The sequence below is a fragment of the Falco naumanni genome, chromosome 3, assembly GCF_017639655.2.
Source record: "Falco naumanni isolate bFalNau1 chromosome 3, bFalNau1.pat, whole genome shotgun sequence".
Taxonomy (NCBI): domain Eukaryota; kingdom Metazoa; phylum Chordata; class Aves; order Falconiformes; family Falconidae; genus Falco; species Falco naumanni.
This window is the reverse complement of record NC_054056.1, coordinates 5,643,300-5,657,535: the sequence shown is the minus strand read 5'-3', so window position 1 is coordinate 5,657,535 and position 14,236 is coordinate 5,643,300. Positions and strand designations below refer to the sequence as shown.

Genomic DNA, 14,236 nt, shown 5'->3' with positions numbered 1-14,236 from the left:
TTAACGTTCAGAGCAGAATTACGCTTTCCTCCTTTATCTGTAAACCATTTTTAAAAAGAGCTGGTTTCTTACCGACCAGCAGCTAGTATTACAGGGCTTTGACCCATCATGGGGTCTTCAGGCAATAACAGGACAGAGATAAGTACTCCAAAGAAAAGCTGCATCTTTAAGAAGTTTGTATTTCATTATGCAGTGTTACTGAAAAAAAATACATGATCTGTTTTAATGTACAAGATGTACTGACATAACCAAACCCAGACCTTTGTTCATGTTCCTTATTGTATGTTTCACAAACAAAGCTGAGATTAATTTGTTTTCCTCCATTTGCTCTGTATTTCTTGGCACAGTGTTACGGCTAAGATCCTTTTAGGAGCTTTCATTTAGAAGGCAGCAGTATCTGCTGTAACCAAACACTTCAGCCTTGAAATTCCACTGATTATCTCAAACAGCTCTCCTATAATGCAAATCAGCAAACTTTTGCTTTGATTCTATCTTTAGTGTCTTTATATCTGCTAAAACATTGTCTCACCTCTGTGTGTAGATGTTTTTAAAGTCAGGACATGTCACTAAGATTTAGAAATAGCATTTTACTGGCTGCAAATGTGCTCTCTTGTCTGGGGAGCAGAACAGCCATGTACTTTTCAGTTGAGATCAAGGATGACACAAGGTCTGGCAGTTTTCCCTCGCTATCTTTTAGCTATTTCAAAAAACATCTTGTCTTTCAGAATTAGTTTTAGGGTCAGGCTGACACATTTAGCCAGAAGGGAGCAGGAAATGTCAGTGATAAAGCAATCCTGTACTTGTGCAGAAACTGTGCGACTGAAACACACCAGGAAGCCAGTTGAATACTACAGTAAATTGTGTCAGAGTTCAAGCAGGAATGCAAAGGGTACTTTTTAAGATCAAAAGAGCAGGCAGTCCAGAATATCCAAGACACCACAATGCCCAGCTTGCAAGTAAAGAAAAAGCTACCCATCCTTCACAGTTCAGTTGCTAAAACCTTGGGCAGGTTTCCTCTCCTGCAGTGGAAGAAAGAGATTCCCAGAGCTACAGTATCCCTAACACGTACAGAAGCTCTCAAATGCCTGCCATGTCCTGGAGACACAGTACAGACTCGGTCCCAGGGTTTGGTCTTGATCCCTTATCATCAGGTTCTGAGATCCCTTCAAGAGAAGCTACTTAACTCCCTCAAATAATGATTTTTAAAGCCCCTTTCTTTTCTTCAACGGCCTCAACACAAGACTTCTTGTTCCAAAGCCTATGGTGCTACATTCACCTCAGTAACTCATGGGCAGACTGACTAAGCTGCAACAAGATGAGAGCTGCCTCCAAGAGCAGCTCATGCCCACCACTGATGCCATGCAGCCCTCCATCTGCTAAAGACAAGGTCCAAGAGGTAGCGACCTCAAACATGCTGCTTGAACAGGGCAGTATCTCTACGCCTGACTTTGCTGTGTGCTGCCACATGGCAACACAGACTCAGTGACCTCAGCTCCACTACACCTTTGTTATGTGCTCCTACAACCTATTATACGTGGTTCTTCTATTGTGAAAGTGTCTGCTCAGTCTGGATTATTCTGCTTCCTTCAGGTAATCCCAGGCAGATTGCAGTAACTACCGACTTTCCTCATGTTCCCAGGGAGCCAGTTTCTTCAGTAGGATCTACATTACTCAGATCCTCCTATCAGCCCTCCACCACTGCTGCCACAGTGACAACATCAAGGTTTTCCCTAGCCACTATTATTTTTCCCTCAGTATCTCCACTCCCTCTCACAGCAAATGTTAATACCAGCCCAGGGAAGCAGTTCCATCTGCGCTGGCATTGCAACAACTAGCAATTTGCACAGAAGCTCCAGTGAAGACAGCCCCCAGAGCTTCATTAGCCCCAAACAGAAATGCTTCCAGCTGTGATCGAGATGGATCTAACCATGCACATATTCACGCCAGAGCATTTCAGTGGAACTACCCACTGATGGATGCTGCAGGAAATAAGCAGCACAGATGAATCATTTGCCAAGTCAATAGCAAACCATTGCCCCAGTTTTATTCCACAGGTGACAAGCTTCCGGTGGTGTATGGTTTTTAGAGCCATACAAAGTAAACACCTTGGGGTTACTAAGAGTCCCATGACATGCTTGAAACTAGTTGGACATTTCTGAGCCAAACATTAACCAAACAGGGTAACAATCTTAAGTTTTCCTCATGTAGGAAATGTGCTGAGTTTGTATTTTTTTAGAAATCTACACAAAAGTATTAAGTATACAGTAACATTTAGAATATCATTTATTCTGTTTGGCAGAAGACCCCTGTTTCTCAATCAAAGCTCAGGAAATCTATAGCAGCAATCTACTAGGTGGATATTTAAATCTCTCCAAAGGAAATAGAGAAGTACAAGGCAAGCACCCCAGCAACACAATAAAACTATGTACTTTAATTTCTTAGAGCTCCTTATAAGTTTGTTGTTAAATAAAGAAGGATATCTAAAGATAGTTGCTATATAAGCAGTAGATACAAATTAATCCAATGTCTACCAAGCTGCATCACCTCCAGAACCAAAGTCTCCTCTGCACTGCTGAAACGGGTTACATGCTCAGAAGTGTCTCCCAAGAACACACCTCCTTTGCATGACGGCAGCATGCAGATTTGTATATATACATATACACAGAACACAACAAACTCAGCACCAAGAGTGCAAACAGCATGGACAGATGCACAGCTCACTGAAGAGCTGTTACCCAAGCCCCGAGCCTTATGGTGCAGGGGAGTTTAAAGGGCTTTTACTGAGGCAGCTTCATTGCAGCTGATGCTGGAACTTTGTAAATAAAAGCACATCCAGGGATGACTCCTAGTCACACCCTGTAGGTTTTTCTCAGCAGTTCCGTGTGCAAATCCACACCAGCACCGAGTCACAAAAGCCTGCAGTAACCTTCAGCCCATTTAAATCAATATGCCTGGTTCATATCCTATCAGCAGGAAAAACATTTCCACCCTCAACACACCTCACTACACAGGAGCAAGCAGAGGTGGTTCTCCAGCAGGACAGCTCGCCCAGGACACAGGCACTGCCTTTCAGGGGCAGAGGGCAAATTCATGAGACAAGCCCTGCTTTGCTTCATGAGCTATGCTATACCAGACAGCATGTCTAGTTTTTTCTGAGTATTTCCTCTATGAGTGAGGTATAAAGTCACAATTAGCTCTCTGATTCATCCTTATCAACATGAGCAATGCCTCCACCCTCAGCCCCATCTGGGCCACTCAGTTTTCAACTTCAACCCCAACAAACACCAAAGAGAAATACAAGACAAGCCACACTTTCTGCAAGTGCTGGTGACTAAGTGCCTCATCAACACTTCCTAACAGCAGCCCCAGGGATCGTTCTCTGCTGCTCTGGAGACAAAGACACTACTACTGAGCAAAACCAAGCTCATGAGCCCTTTTTCCCATTGCCTGCGCAGCTTTTTGTTGAGTTTTCCCACAGCACGCTCAGCACCAGAGCTAGCGGCTCACCTAGACGCAGCCCCAGCCCATCCCACGCCCCAGTAAGATGTGGTGCCTACCAGACAGCTGCCTCCGCAGCCAGAGCTAGTACCTGCACGAGGCCTGCAGGAAAGCATCCCTTCCAGGGTCACCTCCTCTACTTGCCAGTTCTGCTCAGCCTCACACACTTTGAAAGCTCTGGTACAGCTAATGACAGCAAAACAAGAAATACAAACTGCTGCTAAGACTGTTCTGAAGAGCTCAGCAAAAACCAACATCACTTCCTACCTACTTCCTTCCAGTTTATTTGTACCTAATTATGGTTCTGGCTTAAATACTGTAAAATCAGGTGCACAGAATGCAGGCAACTCCACCCAGCTGTGAGACAGGCCATTTAAAGCCCACCTGGCCACCTCTTAAAGCTCTCTTTCAGTGATGGTGCTCCTTTAGTTCCTAGTAGTTATGAAGTACAGCAGACTGTACTTCTGCTCAGGGCTAGCAGGCAAAAAGACAAAAGCAGAACACAACCTGTGTGGGAACATGGAGCTGACTGACTGTTAATCTCAGATGTTGACCCTGGGTACAGGGGTTTTTCCAAAGCAGGCCTATTAACAGTTGTGTTAGCTGCAGCTGATGCTAAGGGAAAAAAATCCAAGCTAGAGGGGAACAAATAGCACTTACATTACAGAAGTCAGCCTTTAATGGTTTTCTTTTATCTGGCAGGACAATTTTTGCTATAAAAGAGAGTCCAGAAATAAAATTACAAGTTTATAGTTATGCTGCAGTAGTAATGTTTTGTTTTTTTTCTTAACAACACGCACTCCTTTGATAGAACAGCTCTCTTTCCAGATGGGGGAAACTTGGGCCTGTATTTCACAGGATCCTGCTAGGTGTGAAGCTGTGACAGAGCAGGGAATAGTATAAAGTATCTTTCTGGGGTTTACTGCTTTTTACAGTCTCATATTTGGTCTAGCAAAGGAAAATTTGACAGTTCATGGGAACTGAAATGGAAGCTGTTATTTTTAATAATATCTTTAATGTTAGACTGCTGATAACCTGCCTCTTTTGCTTATAGAATACTCTGTGATGCCTTTCATCTTTGTTTTGGTTTCCACACATGAGATCCAGAGAGGAGCTTTCAAAACCACCCAGCCCTGAGCAACATCGAAAGGGTCAGATCGTTCTCCAGTCACAGCCGTGCCTGAGCACCCGGGTGCGCTGGGGAACCCCGTTTTCCTGGCCAGGGGCCAAGAGGAAGCGCTGGGTTCTCAATTCTACCGCTTTCCTAAGCGCTCGCAGGCCGATGTCCCCATGAGTGCTGTACACTCCCCTGGAGAGGGCAGCCGAGCCTTGCTGAACACAGGCTCACAGCTGAGCACCAGCAGCTGCAGGGAAACTCCTGGGCCACAAATGGTAGAGGGGAAATACGTGAAGGAAAGATTTGGAGAGCAGCAGATGTAGCTGCTATTCAAAGCCATCAAGGAGCCACCAAATGGTGGGAACTGGGACCCAAGCAGGAGGGAAGGTTGAGTTCCTGCTTGGGAGAAGACAGGTGGATGGGGCTGCAGAAGGTTGCAGCCGCTCTGTAGGATGGCAGGGCAGGTTGTACCCAGGGCCTAAGGAGCACGGTCTCCCCTTTGCAGCCAGCGCAGCGTGTGCTCCCCGCTACAGGTTGCATGGTCTTTACCCAATTATAACGTGGCTAATTCCTTTGGGATTTTGGGCCAGCTTGGCTCTACCCATTGACATGGAGCCTGGAGTAACGGGCAAACAGGTGCTCTGGTGTCACCCAGCAGCTGTCCCTGCTTTCCAGCAGCAACAGCACAACCTGCAAATAACCAGCTACAGGCTGCTGCTGCCAAGCTGAGGGGGAGAAGTGGTTACCTGTGAGGAAGGATAGCTGAGAGCAGGTAGAGCAGAGACCTCAGCCCCTGCAGCTCTGGGTCCACCATGACCACAGGAGTGTGATTGTGTAATTTAAGACCTTAAGCCATTTCCTTCCTCTTCCACTTGCAGAAGGAAAATCACCTACTCTTCCAGCATTAGCAGAGCACATTTGTGTACAAAGAAGTGGCTTGCCTACTTTCAGGAGCACAACGAGCGGGGGTTCTTGCTGCTAATGGGGCTGGCAAGCAGACGGCAGATTTCTAAGCTTGCCCTTAGACCTGCACACAGCTATGTATATCCAGATTTTTCCATGTCCAGCTTCTAGCTCTTTTCCTTCCCCTCCTCTTCCACTTCCCCAGAGAAATCAGGAAAAGACCCTGAACGTCTCGTACCTCAAACACTGCAGGTACATGGAGGAATCAGAGGAAATGAGCAAATTATTTCAGCGAGGTGGAGGGTTAGGGTGGTTGTGAGATGTGGTACTGGCAGTCAGAAGCAGAACACAAGACCCAGAGGGGAAGTTGGGAAGGGAAGGAAAGAAAACCTGACACACATTCACTGAAAGAATGCAAAAGAGAACAAGAAACCAGAAGAAGGATTTGCACTGATGGATTTTCAGCCCAGGGGAATAAACCAGAATGGTACAAGAAACCCAGCTGAAACCAAAAGTGATGTGAGAAGGAAGCCGTCGCTGTCTGCAGCTGCACCAACTACCCTGAGAGCTGGAGGGATGAGAAGTCCCCAAGCATCCCCAGCCTACAACATGAGCGAGAGGAGGTGAGTGGTTTGTGTTTGCTAACCGATCCTGCAGCCAAGGATCCTTTTTCTTTCAGTAAAACACATCGTGCCTTTGAGTGCTGACACAAGTACCACAGTGCTGACATGCACGCAGGCAGTCTGGGGAGACCCCACTGTACGGGGTTTGTCACGGGGAGTTCCACGCTGTTATTCATGATAAACTGCAATGCAATGTCTAGCTAAGGGTGCGAAAATTGCTTTTTAGGATTAATGCTTGCTTAACAAGAACACGAAAGGTAAGTGTTTGAATAGCAGACTGCAGACTAACTCTTTACAGCTGATTTTAGGAAATATTAACATTGGATATATCAGAGGTATTACCAAATGTCTTGCAAAGATGAGTGTGATACTGAGTTTCTCAGGCTGAACGTTCTGCACGAGCCAGTGTTTATTATGACTGCGTGCGTGGTGCTTTTGGTGGAGCGAGAGAAGCTCTGTTTCGCCATGCTTTGTACCTGAATGGGCATTCACAGTGCTGCTTTGCACTCACCCCACCCTGTGCTTCAAATGCTGTGATCCTGAGCAGTCACACATGGACAAAAACAGGACTCTGAAAAGAAGTAAAGCATATCATCTTCAGCATGCCACTTATGCCACACAGTTCTTGCATCAGGGAGGTAACTCCACTCGGCATTATTTAATATGGTCAGAGAGAAAACCCAAGATGAACAGTTGTTTCCAAAATAATGGGAAAACTTCTGCAACTAAACCAAGAAATCATATACAAACTAAAATATTTGTAAAGCAAAAGATATTTTGCTTTTTCAGCAAATGAAATGTCCAAGGATTAATGACAATTTTTGCATAAATCACTTCGTGTATTCATATTAGGTGATCACTTAAGACATTTTATTTTCTTGTAAAGGTGAAATCTCTCAGAAATTCTGGATATGAAATATTCAAGGCCACAGCACTTTCAGAGTGCTGGAGGCACGTTGCACTGTTTGATTGCAGCAGGAAAATTTAATTTTACATTATCTAAGCAACCTGTATGTTAACTTATTAATCACAAGGATTCTGAGATGTCTCTGTAAATGCAGAAACCATCCCAAGTAATATCAGAAACGGTGCTGCTGCATGCAAGTCAGTGTAGGTCTGACAGCTGAAATCAATCAGCTGAAATCAATCACAGCAATCCACTGGAATGGAAAAGGACTTTTTTGCTTGTAGATTTAATTTCTACCAGTGCCAGTGGAGTTATTAGGCTGAAGTGAGTGGGTTCCCAAGCAGATTTAACAAGAGGAAGGTTTCTCTGCGGCTTCTGGGCAGACTTTGCAATCAGTGAGGATGTATCAGAAATATACTGCATTCCCAAACGTCTTACCTGCATTTTGTTCCTAACAGCTGGGCTTCTTGTTCCTTCAGTGTGTTGCCTCCATTTGCTGCCTCCTGGGGCTCTGCTATTGTTATTGGCGCTGTCTGGGGGGGGGGTTCTCCATTGCAAGAGATGAGGTCTTCACTGCAAGAGATGAGGTTTCCATTGCTTTATTTTGGCAGAATATTCCCCACCCTGGGAGATCCTGCTGGCCAGAGACATTTTGCTGTGCTGGGAGGAGAGTTAAGCCTGTGCAGAGGCCCAGGAAATCCCCGCCTGGCTCCTGTGGCTTCCACAGGATCAGTTTTTCTGTGCCATAGCCCCTCCAGCTCTAAAGGAGGGTGAGAAGCTGCTTCATGCTTTCTTGCTGAGCTGAAATGTCAGCCCATCAGGCAGGGACTCTCTGGCCTTGTTGGGCTGGTTGTGGTGGAGATGCACAGCCATGCCCAGGGCTGTAACTCCCAGGGAGGTGGAGATGCTGCCCCTCAGAAGGGGGCTTCACCCTGGAAGTGGTACTTGCCCCATGGAGGATGCCACAGATCAGCTCTCCCCCGGGATCCAGATATGGGCTGGCTTGTTTCCCAGGAGCTGAAGCCTGCAGGAAGCAGGAGGCGTGAACAAACAAATGGTTGAATCCAGGAGCCCATCTGACAAGAGGAAAATGTCCCTTCGGCAGGAAAAAGCAGCCTTATGGCCAAAAGAAAAAAGAAAAGGGGGGGGGGGGGGGGGACGGGACGACAGGCAGTGCAAGGAGAGGGGCTTTTGGCCCTGTTTTCACGCTTTTTGGCCCTGTTTTCATGCTCTGGAGCCTACGAAGAAATCTTGTGCTGGAGCAAAGCCCTGTCCTTTCTCTCACAGACTCAGGAGCTGACAGGAAATTTTGGGGGCACTCAGTCAAAACTGCAAAGAGATTTGTCCTTGACATTCAGCCTGAGACACAACAGATACAGGAAAAGAAGGTCTGGGCTGGCTGACTGCTATGAGCCCAGCACAGTATTTTGAACCTGAGGGCTTATCTGAATCATGTCAGCTTAATGGAGAGACCTGTACCAGAACAGTCAGTGCTGGAGTTATTTTGCCATTACAACCAAATTTTCTCCCCAAGAAACAAAACATGAGGGATAGTATTTTGCTGGCCTTCAGTCTCTTGCCTAGTGTTCAGTACACTGCCTAAGCTCCTAAGTATGTTTCTTAGACATTGTACAACTGCAGATACTGAAATTTAAGATGGTCCTGGGAATACTGGCTGCAATTAACAGATGTCAAGGTGATACTGGAGTCTGCTTAATTAAGAGATGTCTTGGTTTGGATACTGGAGTTTTGGCTGGGGAGGTTCGGATACTCAAGGAGGCAGTTGCTGCCCTGGTGGCCCCTGGTGAGCTCTGAGATACATCCAAGTCCACCTGTCCATTAAATCCATCTCTCTCTGGAGGGAGAAAATGTTGTTAGATTTAATAACAGCAGTTAGTAATTGCTGCTGCCCTTGTAGTGTTTCTGTGAAGAGCTGCAGGAAACAAGAACACTGACATTAAAGTGCAACACCTCCGGCCCTGCGTGATTACCCCACGCCAGAGCCTGATGTAAGAGGAGAGAGGATTGCTGCAATGCTGAGCCACATTGCAGCCCAAAGTCCAGGACTCCTCCAGTGTGATATGCCACGAAATCCGAATCAGGGTTGAACTGCTCTGGCCATGATATGCACCAAATGCCTAATGGGCAGGCAGGAGCAAAGCGTGGGGCTCAGGCTCTTCTCCATGACCTCCTGGGCAACACCTCAAGTGCTCAGGTGTGTTTTGCAACTACTGCAAAACACCAAAATAATGATAAGTGTCAGGGGCTGTGGGAATCGGTGAGGAAAGAAGTAACAAAGACAAATATAAAACGCATGCCACTGCTAAGGTGTTGCAGACAGAGGCTTCTAGCATGTTGGTCACTGCTGGCTATTGTTCCCTCTAAAAACAGCCATTGCTTTTGCTGAATTTCAAAAAACAGAGAAACTGCAGATGGTCAGCTACATGTGCCTGGAGCCCAGCAGTGCAGCAGCTCAGCCCCTGCACTGCCTGGGCACTTGCTCTGCTCCCCGGGTAGCTGTAGCTGTCACGCGTCCTGTCTGCTGTGGCTTGCACGCTTTGGACATTTCCTCTTTCAAAAGAGACCTGAAGGGAGGGAGGGACGGTGACTTGTTTGTTTTGGGGAAAAGGGAAGGCTGTCAGCTCAGTGATTTCCTCAAGCAGTGGGGATTCATGGTCCCATTGCCTGGATGTGGGATCCTGGATACTTGACGCCAGGTGGATGCTTTTGGGAAGGGGAGTCCTGTCCCATGGGCTTGTGCAGCAGGGCAGTACAACCTGTCAGTGCATGGCAGCAGGGACACAGCATCCCTTGGCTAATAAGGCAGCTTTAGTGTATCCAACAACCACCCCTTCATCTGCTCTCTGTAATCTGGTCCAAGATGACCTTGTTCCCACTGTTACATGAGGCAACACAACGCAACTGAGCCCTCAGTGAAAGTACATTTGGTTTAAAGCACGAATGCAATCAAGAGCCAGAATGAGAGAAAAATAACATCTGAAGGACAAGCTCATCAGGGTAATGAAGATGAAGGGATTTAAATGCATTAAGCTGCAGAAGTGTAAAGGAAAAACACAACTTTGCTGCCACAGAGTGCACCAAGCAGTTCAACATCTGCCTAGGGAAAATAAAGTATTTCCCTCTATCACATCTCTGCTGAAGCTAAAAGTATTGATAGAATTGACCCAATCCTGAGCATGGACCAGGGCTCTTAGATTCAGGTGGTCTAACTCCTGTATGTCTGCATTTTTATGTCCAAATGTCCAACCTGCACTCTAATATTTATGTTAAACACAATTTTTAATCACTCTGACCATGGGACTGACTGATTCATAACACAGGGATTATGTGAGGAGAAACACAACTTTGATGAGGCTGAGCTTTACAAAACTCCATCAGGCAAGCTTAAATATAACAGTCTTGTCATTTTATGTGTTCAAACAGCTTTGGTGAAGAGTAAATGCTTCAAAGTGCACTTTGTGTTCCCAGATGAACTGCACCGAGTCCCTGGCAGTGCAATATCCCTCGTCCTCCATCCTAGCCATCTCCTGGGGCAGCCTCACTCGGACAGGCTGTTCTCCAGGGCCTGTTTCCAGCCACGGCACAGTGTCACCATCCACAGTCCCTTCCATCGCTGCTAGCCCTGAGCAGTGCATCTTGGAGGATTGGTAAGAGCTGGCCCTGGACTCGTACAATTCTCAGCGTTGCTGCTTCCCTCTTGTGGTGAGGAAACAGCCCAAGAAAGACGTGGTAGGGACTACGGATGTGGTACCCATAGGCTGTGACAAACAGGTCTCAGCTAAGTCACCGGTGGGACAAAGCCTGGATCTCTGCTGGGAAAGGGTGGAATCTGGCTCCAGTATTTGGGCTGTGGACCTGAAAGTAGGTCTCCCGGGGCTATTTGCCTTTCACTAGCCTCCCTCTAAAGGGAGGCGTGTGTCTGAGTGGGTTCAATTTATTCCTTGTGCTCCTCTAAGTCCTATTCACCGTGGTCTTTTTCAGAGCATCTGAAGAAGCACAGAAGGAAGCAGAAAGACCCTCTGCAAGCTCCTAGCTCCCGTTAATTACAATGGATATTTGTAAGAGTCACGAAAACACCTCCAAATGCAGTGTGAACACTATGGAGTGCTTCATGGTCCTCAGCACACAAGCGCAGAAGATAAGCATTGCCACACTGTGCGGCCTCTTTGGGACACTGTGCATTTCTGAGAACTCTCTGGTGCTGTACTTGATCTTCTCCTCCCCCGGGACCAGAAGAAAGCCTTCCTACCTCTTTATCAGCAGCCTGGCCTTGGCTGACATCCTGGCCAGCATCATCTTCGTCTGCAGTTTTGTTAACTTCCATGTTTTTAATGAAACTGATTTCTCTAAAGAAATGTTCCTGCTGCAGCTGGGAGGGGTCAACACATCCTTCTCTGCCTCCCTGAGCAGCTTGTTGCTGACAGCCCTGGACCGTTACATCTGCATTACCCGGCCCTCCGAATACAAGCTCCTCATGACCAGGAAGAGAGCGTGGATAGCCCTGGGGGTGCTCTGGGTGACATGTGCAGCCATTGCTTCCCTGCCTCTCCTGGGCTGGAACTGCTGCACACTCAATTCAACCTGCTCCAAGCTGTTCCCGTTTGTGGATGACAACTATCTGTCGAGCTGGATCTGCTTCATCATGGTCCTGCTGGGGTGCATCATCTACGCCTATGTACATGTGCTATGGAGGGCTCGCCACCATGTAGCCTACATGGAGAAGCACCAAGCGCAGGCAGGAAAGCAAAACACCAGGATGAGGATGGATGTCATGCTGGCCAGGACCCTTGTCATAGTGCTGACTGTCCTCGTGCTGTGCTGGTCTCCAGTCCTTGTTCTCATGATCTACAGCATCTTTGCCAGTCTGAGCAATCACCTGCGCAAAGTGTTTGCCTTCTGCAGCACCCTCTGCCTGCTCAATTCCATGGTGAACCCCATTATTTATGCCCTGCGGAGCAAGGAGCTATATTCCTCCCTGAGGAGAGTCTTTTCTCAGTTCAGGAGGCAGTTGAAGGCCTCTGAGGAAAGCCCAGAAGCAGAGAGCACCCACAAGTCCTCCGTGATAGAGACTGTCTGTGAGGACACACATGTAACATAGGGAGGCAGCCCTGGAAAGCCTGCACTCAGGCTGGCAGAAACTGTCTGAATTACTTTTCTTTTTCTTTTCTCTTCATGTGAAGATCCTGGGAGATGAGAGATCTGATGCCTGTCATGGAGCCAGTTCCTGCTGATGTTATTCTTAGACACTGGGACATAAAGTGTGCAGACTTACACAGGCAGCTGGTCCCCAAGTTGCAGAGATACTGGTGCCACGTCAGTGTGCCAGCCATAAGGCAGCGGAAAACACCATACCCCAGAACAGCAAATCCTAATATTTTATGACAACTCCTCCTGCCTGGCCTCCCACCTGTCCACAAGTAACCTCCTAATCCATTTTTCTTACGTTCAGTGGTGTTTTCCTTACACTCCACACAATATAGCTAACCTCAAGTAAAACACTCCACAGACCTTCAGGTTCTCTAGAAATCCCCAGGTATCACATAACTCTCTCTAAACCCCTTAATCAGGCACGGGCATAATTGTGCAAGCACCGTCAGCAAAGTGCTAATAGCACATCGGTACATAGCAGAGGTACATCTATTTATACCACACTTGAATGCCATCCCAGGGTGTTATGTATTAGCAGCACAGTGACAAAAGGTCTTCAGGTCCTGGCAAAGGTGGCAGAGAACAACATCAAATTGTGACAAGCTCCCGCTGGCAGTGAATGCCTTGCTGCATCATGCAGGAGCAGGACCGGCAGCAGCAGGAGGCACCTCAGCCTTTGCTGGGAAACGTGCACATGGTTTCTCTGGATTTGCTTGCAGATGGTCCTGGTTAATTGTGTCTCACGGCACTTAGAATTGTGTTCATTTTAGTGGTTAATTCTTTATGGAAAAGTGAAACGGTCTCACTCTCGTTCATGGACTCTGCCATAGTTAAGGATTCCGAGGCGGACAGGAACCTGCATGCAGCATGTTTTTTTTCAGCAAATTTATGGAAAGCTAACCTGTGCCATACAAGCATTTGTTGGATGTTATTGTGATTAAACAAAGCCATTTTTTAGCCTTTTCTTCCATTAACCACTGGGGCACAAACTCCTTCAGGCAATAAGCTTAAGTCCAAGCTGGGCAGATGCTCCGAGCACGAGGAACTCAATAGACTTTTTTGCAAATTGCACAAAAGCAGCGCCTTTAGCTGCAAAACCTGCAAGGAGAGCAGAACGGGACAGGGCCCCTCACCAGCGTCCCGGTGAGCAGCAGGGCTCCGGAGCGGATGAGCCTGGCCCAGGGCATGGCCACGAGGCCCTTGGACTCTGCCCTGTTTCCCCAGGGAATGCATCTGACCCTTACATGCCTGTAGAGGCAACTACAACAATAATGGAGGTTTTTAATGGAATTTAATGCATGAAAAGAATGAACAGTAGAGACTTGGGAAGTAGCAAGACCTGTCATCTCCTCAGCACTCTGGGCATGACCCCTCAGGGATCTCCCGCACTGCTCAGGGACCCCCCCAGTCCCTCAAGGATCACCAGACTTGGCCCTTCCATCATCACAGGCCCCCTGCATCCTCTTGGGGACCCTGGCACAGCCCCCCCATCCTCTCCAGACCTTTCTATCCCCTCAGGGACCCCCAGACATGGCTCCCCCATCTGGTTGGTGAACAGGGACACCCATCCCCGCACAGATCCCCAGAGGTAACTCCCCCATCCCCTCAGGGACCCCAAACCCATCCCTCATCCCCTCAAGGACCCCTAGACCCACCTCTCATCCCCTCAGGGACCCTCCGTCCCCTCAGGGACCCTCCATCCCCTAGGGACCTCAGACCCATCCCTCACCCTCTCAGGGGCCCTCCATCCCCTCAGGGACTCCAGACGTACCCCTCATCCCCTCAGGGACCCTCTGTCCCCTCAGAGACCCCCAGACCCACCCCTCATCCCCTCAGAGACCGTCAGACCTGGCTGCACAGGAGGGCCTGAGGGTTTCCATGGAGGCTGCTCTGCCATGGGGCTGACCCCAAGGGCTCTCTGCTGGGATGAACACCGAGGCTCAGACCACAGGAAGAGGCACACAGCGGCCTTAGCTGGGCAGGGCCGGGCTGGCAGGGAGGGAAGGGGGGAGGAAGAGG

At 48.0% G+C, this 14,236-nt stretch overlaps 1 protein-coding gene and 1 long non-coding RNA gene across 4 annotated transcripts; one reads left to right on the top strand and one right to left on the bottom strand.

The window, feature by feature from the left end:
- Window positions 1-6,052: 6,052 nt before the first annotated feature.
- On the top strand, window positions 6,053-13,174 carry CNR2 (cannabinoid receptor 2). 3 transcript variants are annotated; one of them, XM_040587857.1, is made up of 2 exons: window positions 6,053-6,141; window positions 11,051-13,174. In XM_040587857.1, the coding sequence occupies exon 2, from the start codon at window positions 11,118-11,120 to the stop codon at window positions 12,165-12,167; it is 1,050 nt and encodes a 349-aa protein (XP_040443791.1). In that variant the 5' UTR covers window positions 6,053-6,141; window positions 11,051-11,117; the 3' UTR covers window positions 12,168-13,174. The 3 variants fall into 3 exon arrangements, with proteins under 3 accessions (XP_040443791.1, XP_040443789.1, XP_040443790.1); XM_040587855.1 differs by having other exon boundaries at window positions 10,493-13,174; XM_040587856.1 differs by lacking the exon at window positions 6,053-6,141 and adding an exon at window positions 10,627-10,716.
- Window positions 6,139-14,176, bottom strand: LOC121085347. The gene is made up of 3 exons (XR_005827025.1): window positions 14,066-14,176; window positions 7,487-7,621; window positions 6,139-6,712 (listed from the first exon to the last, which is right to left on the bottom strand). It is a non-coding gene; the product is annotated as an uncharacterized LOC121085347 (long non-coding RNA).
- Window positions 14,177-14,236: the final 60 nt, after the last annotated feature.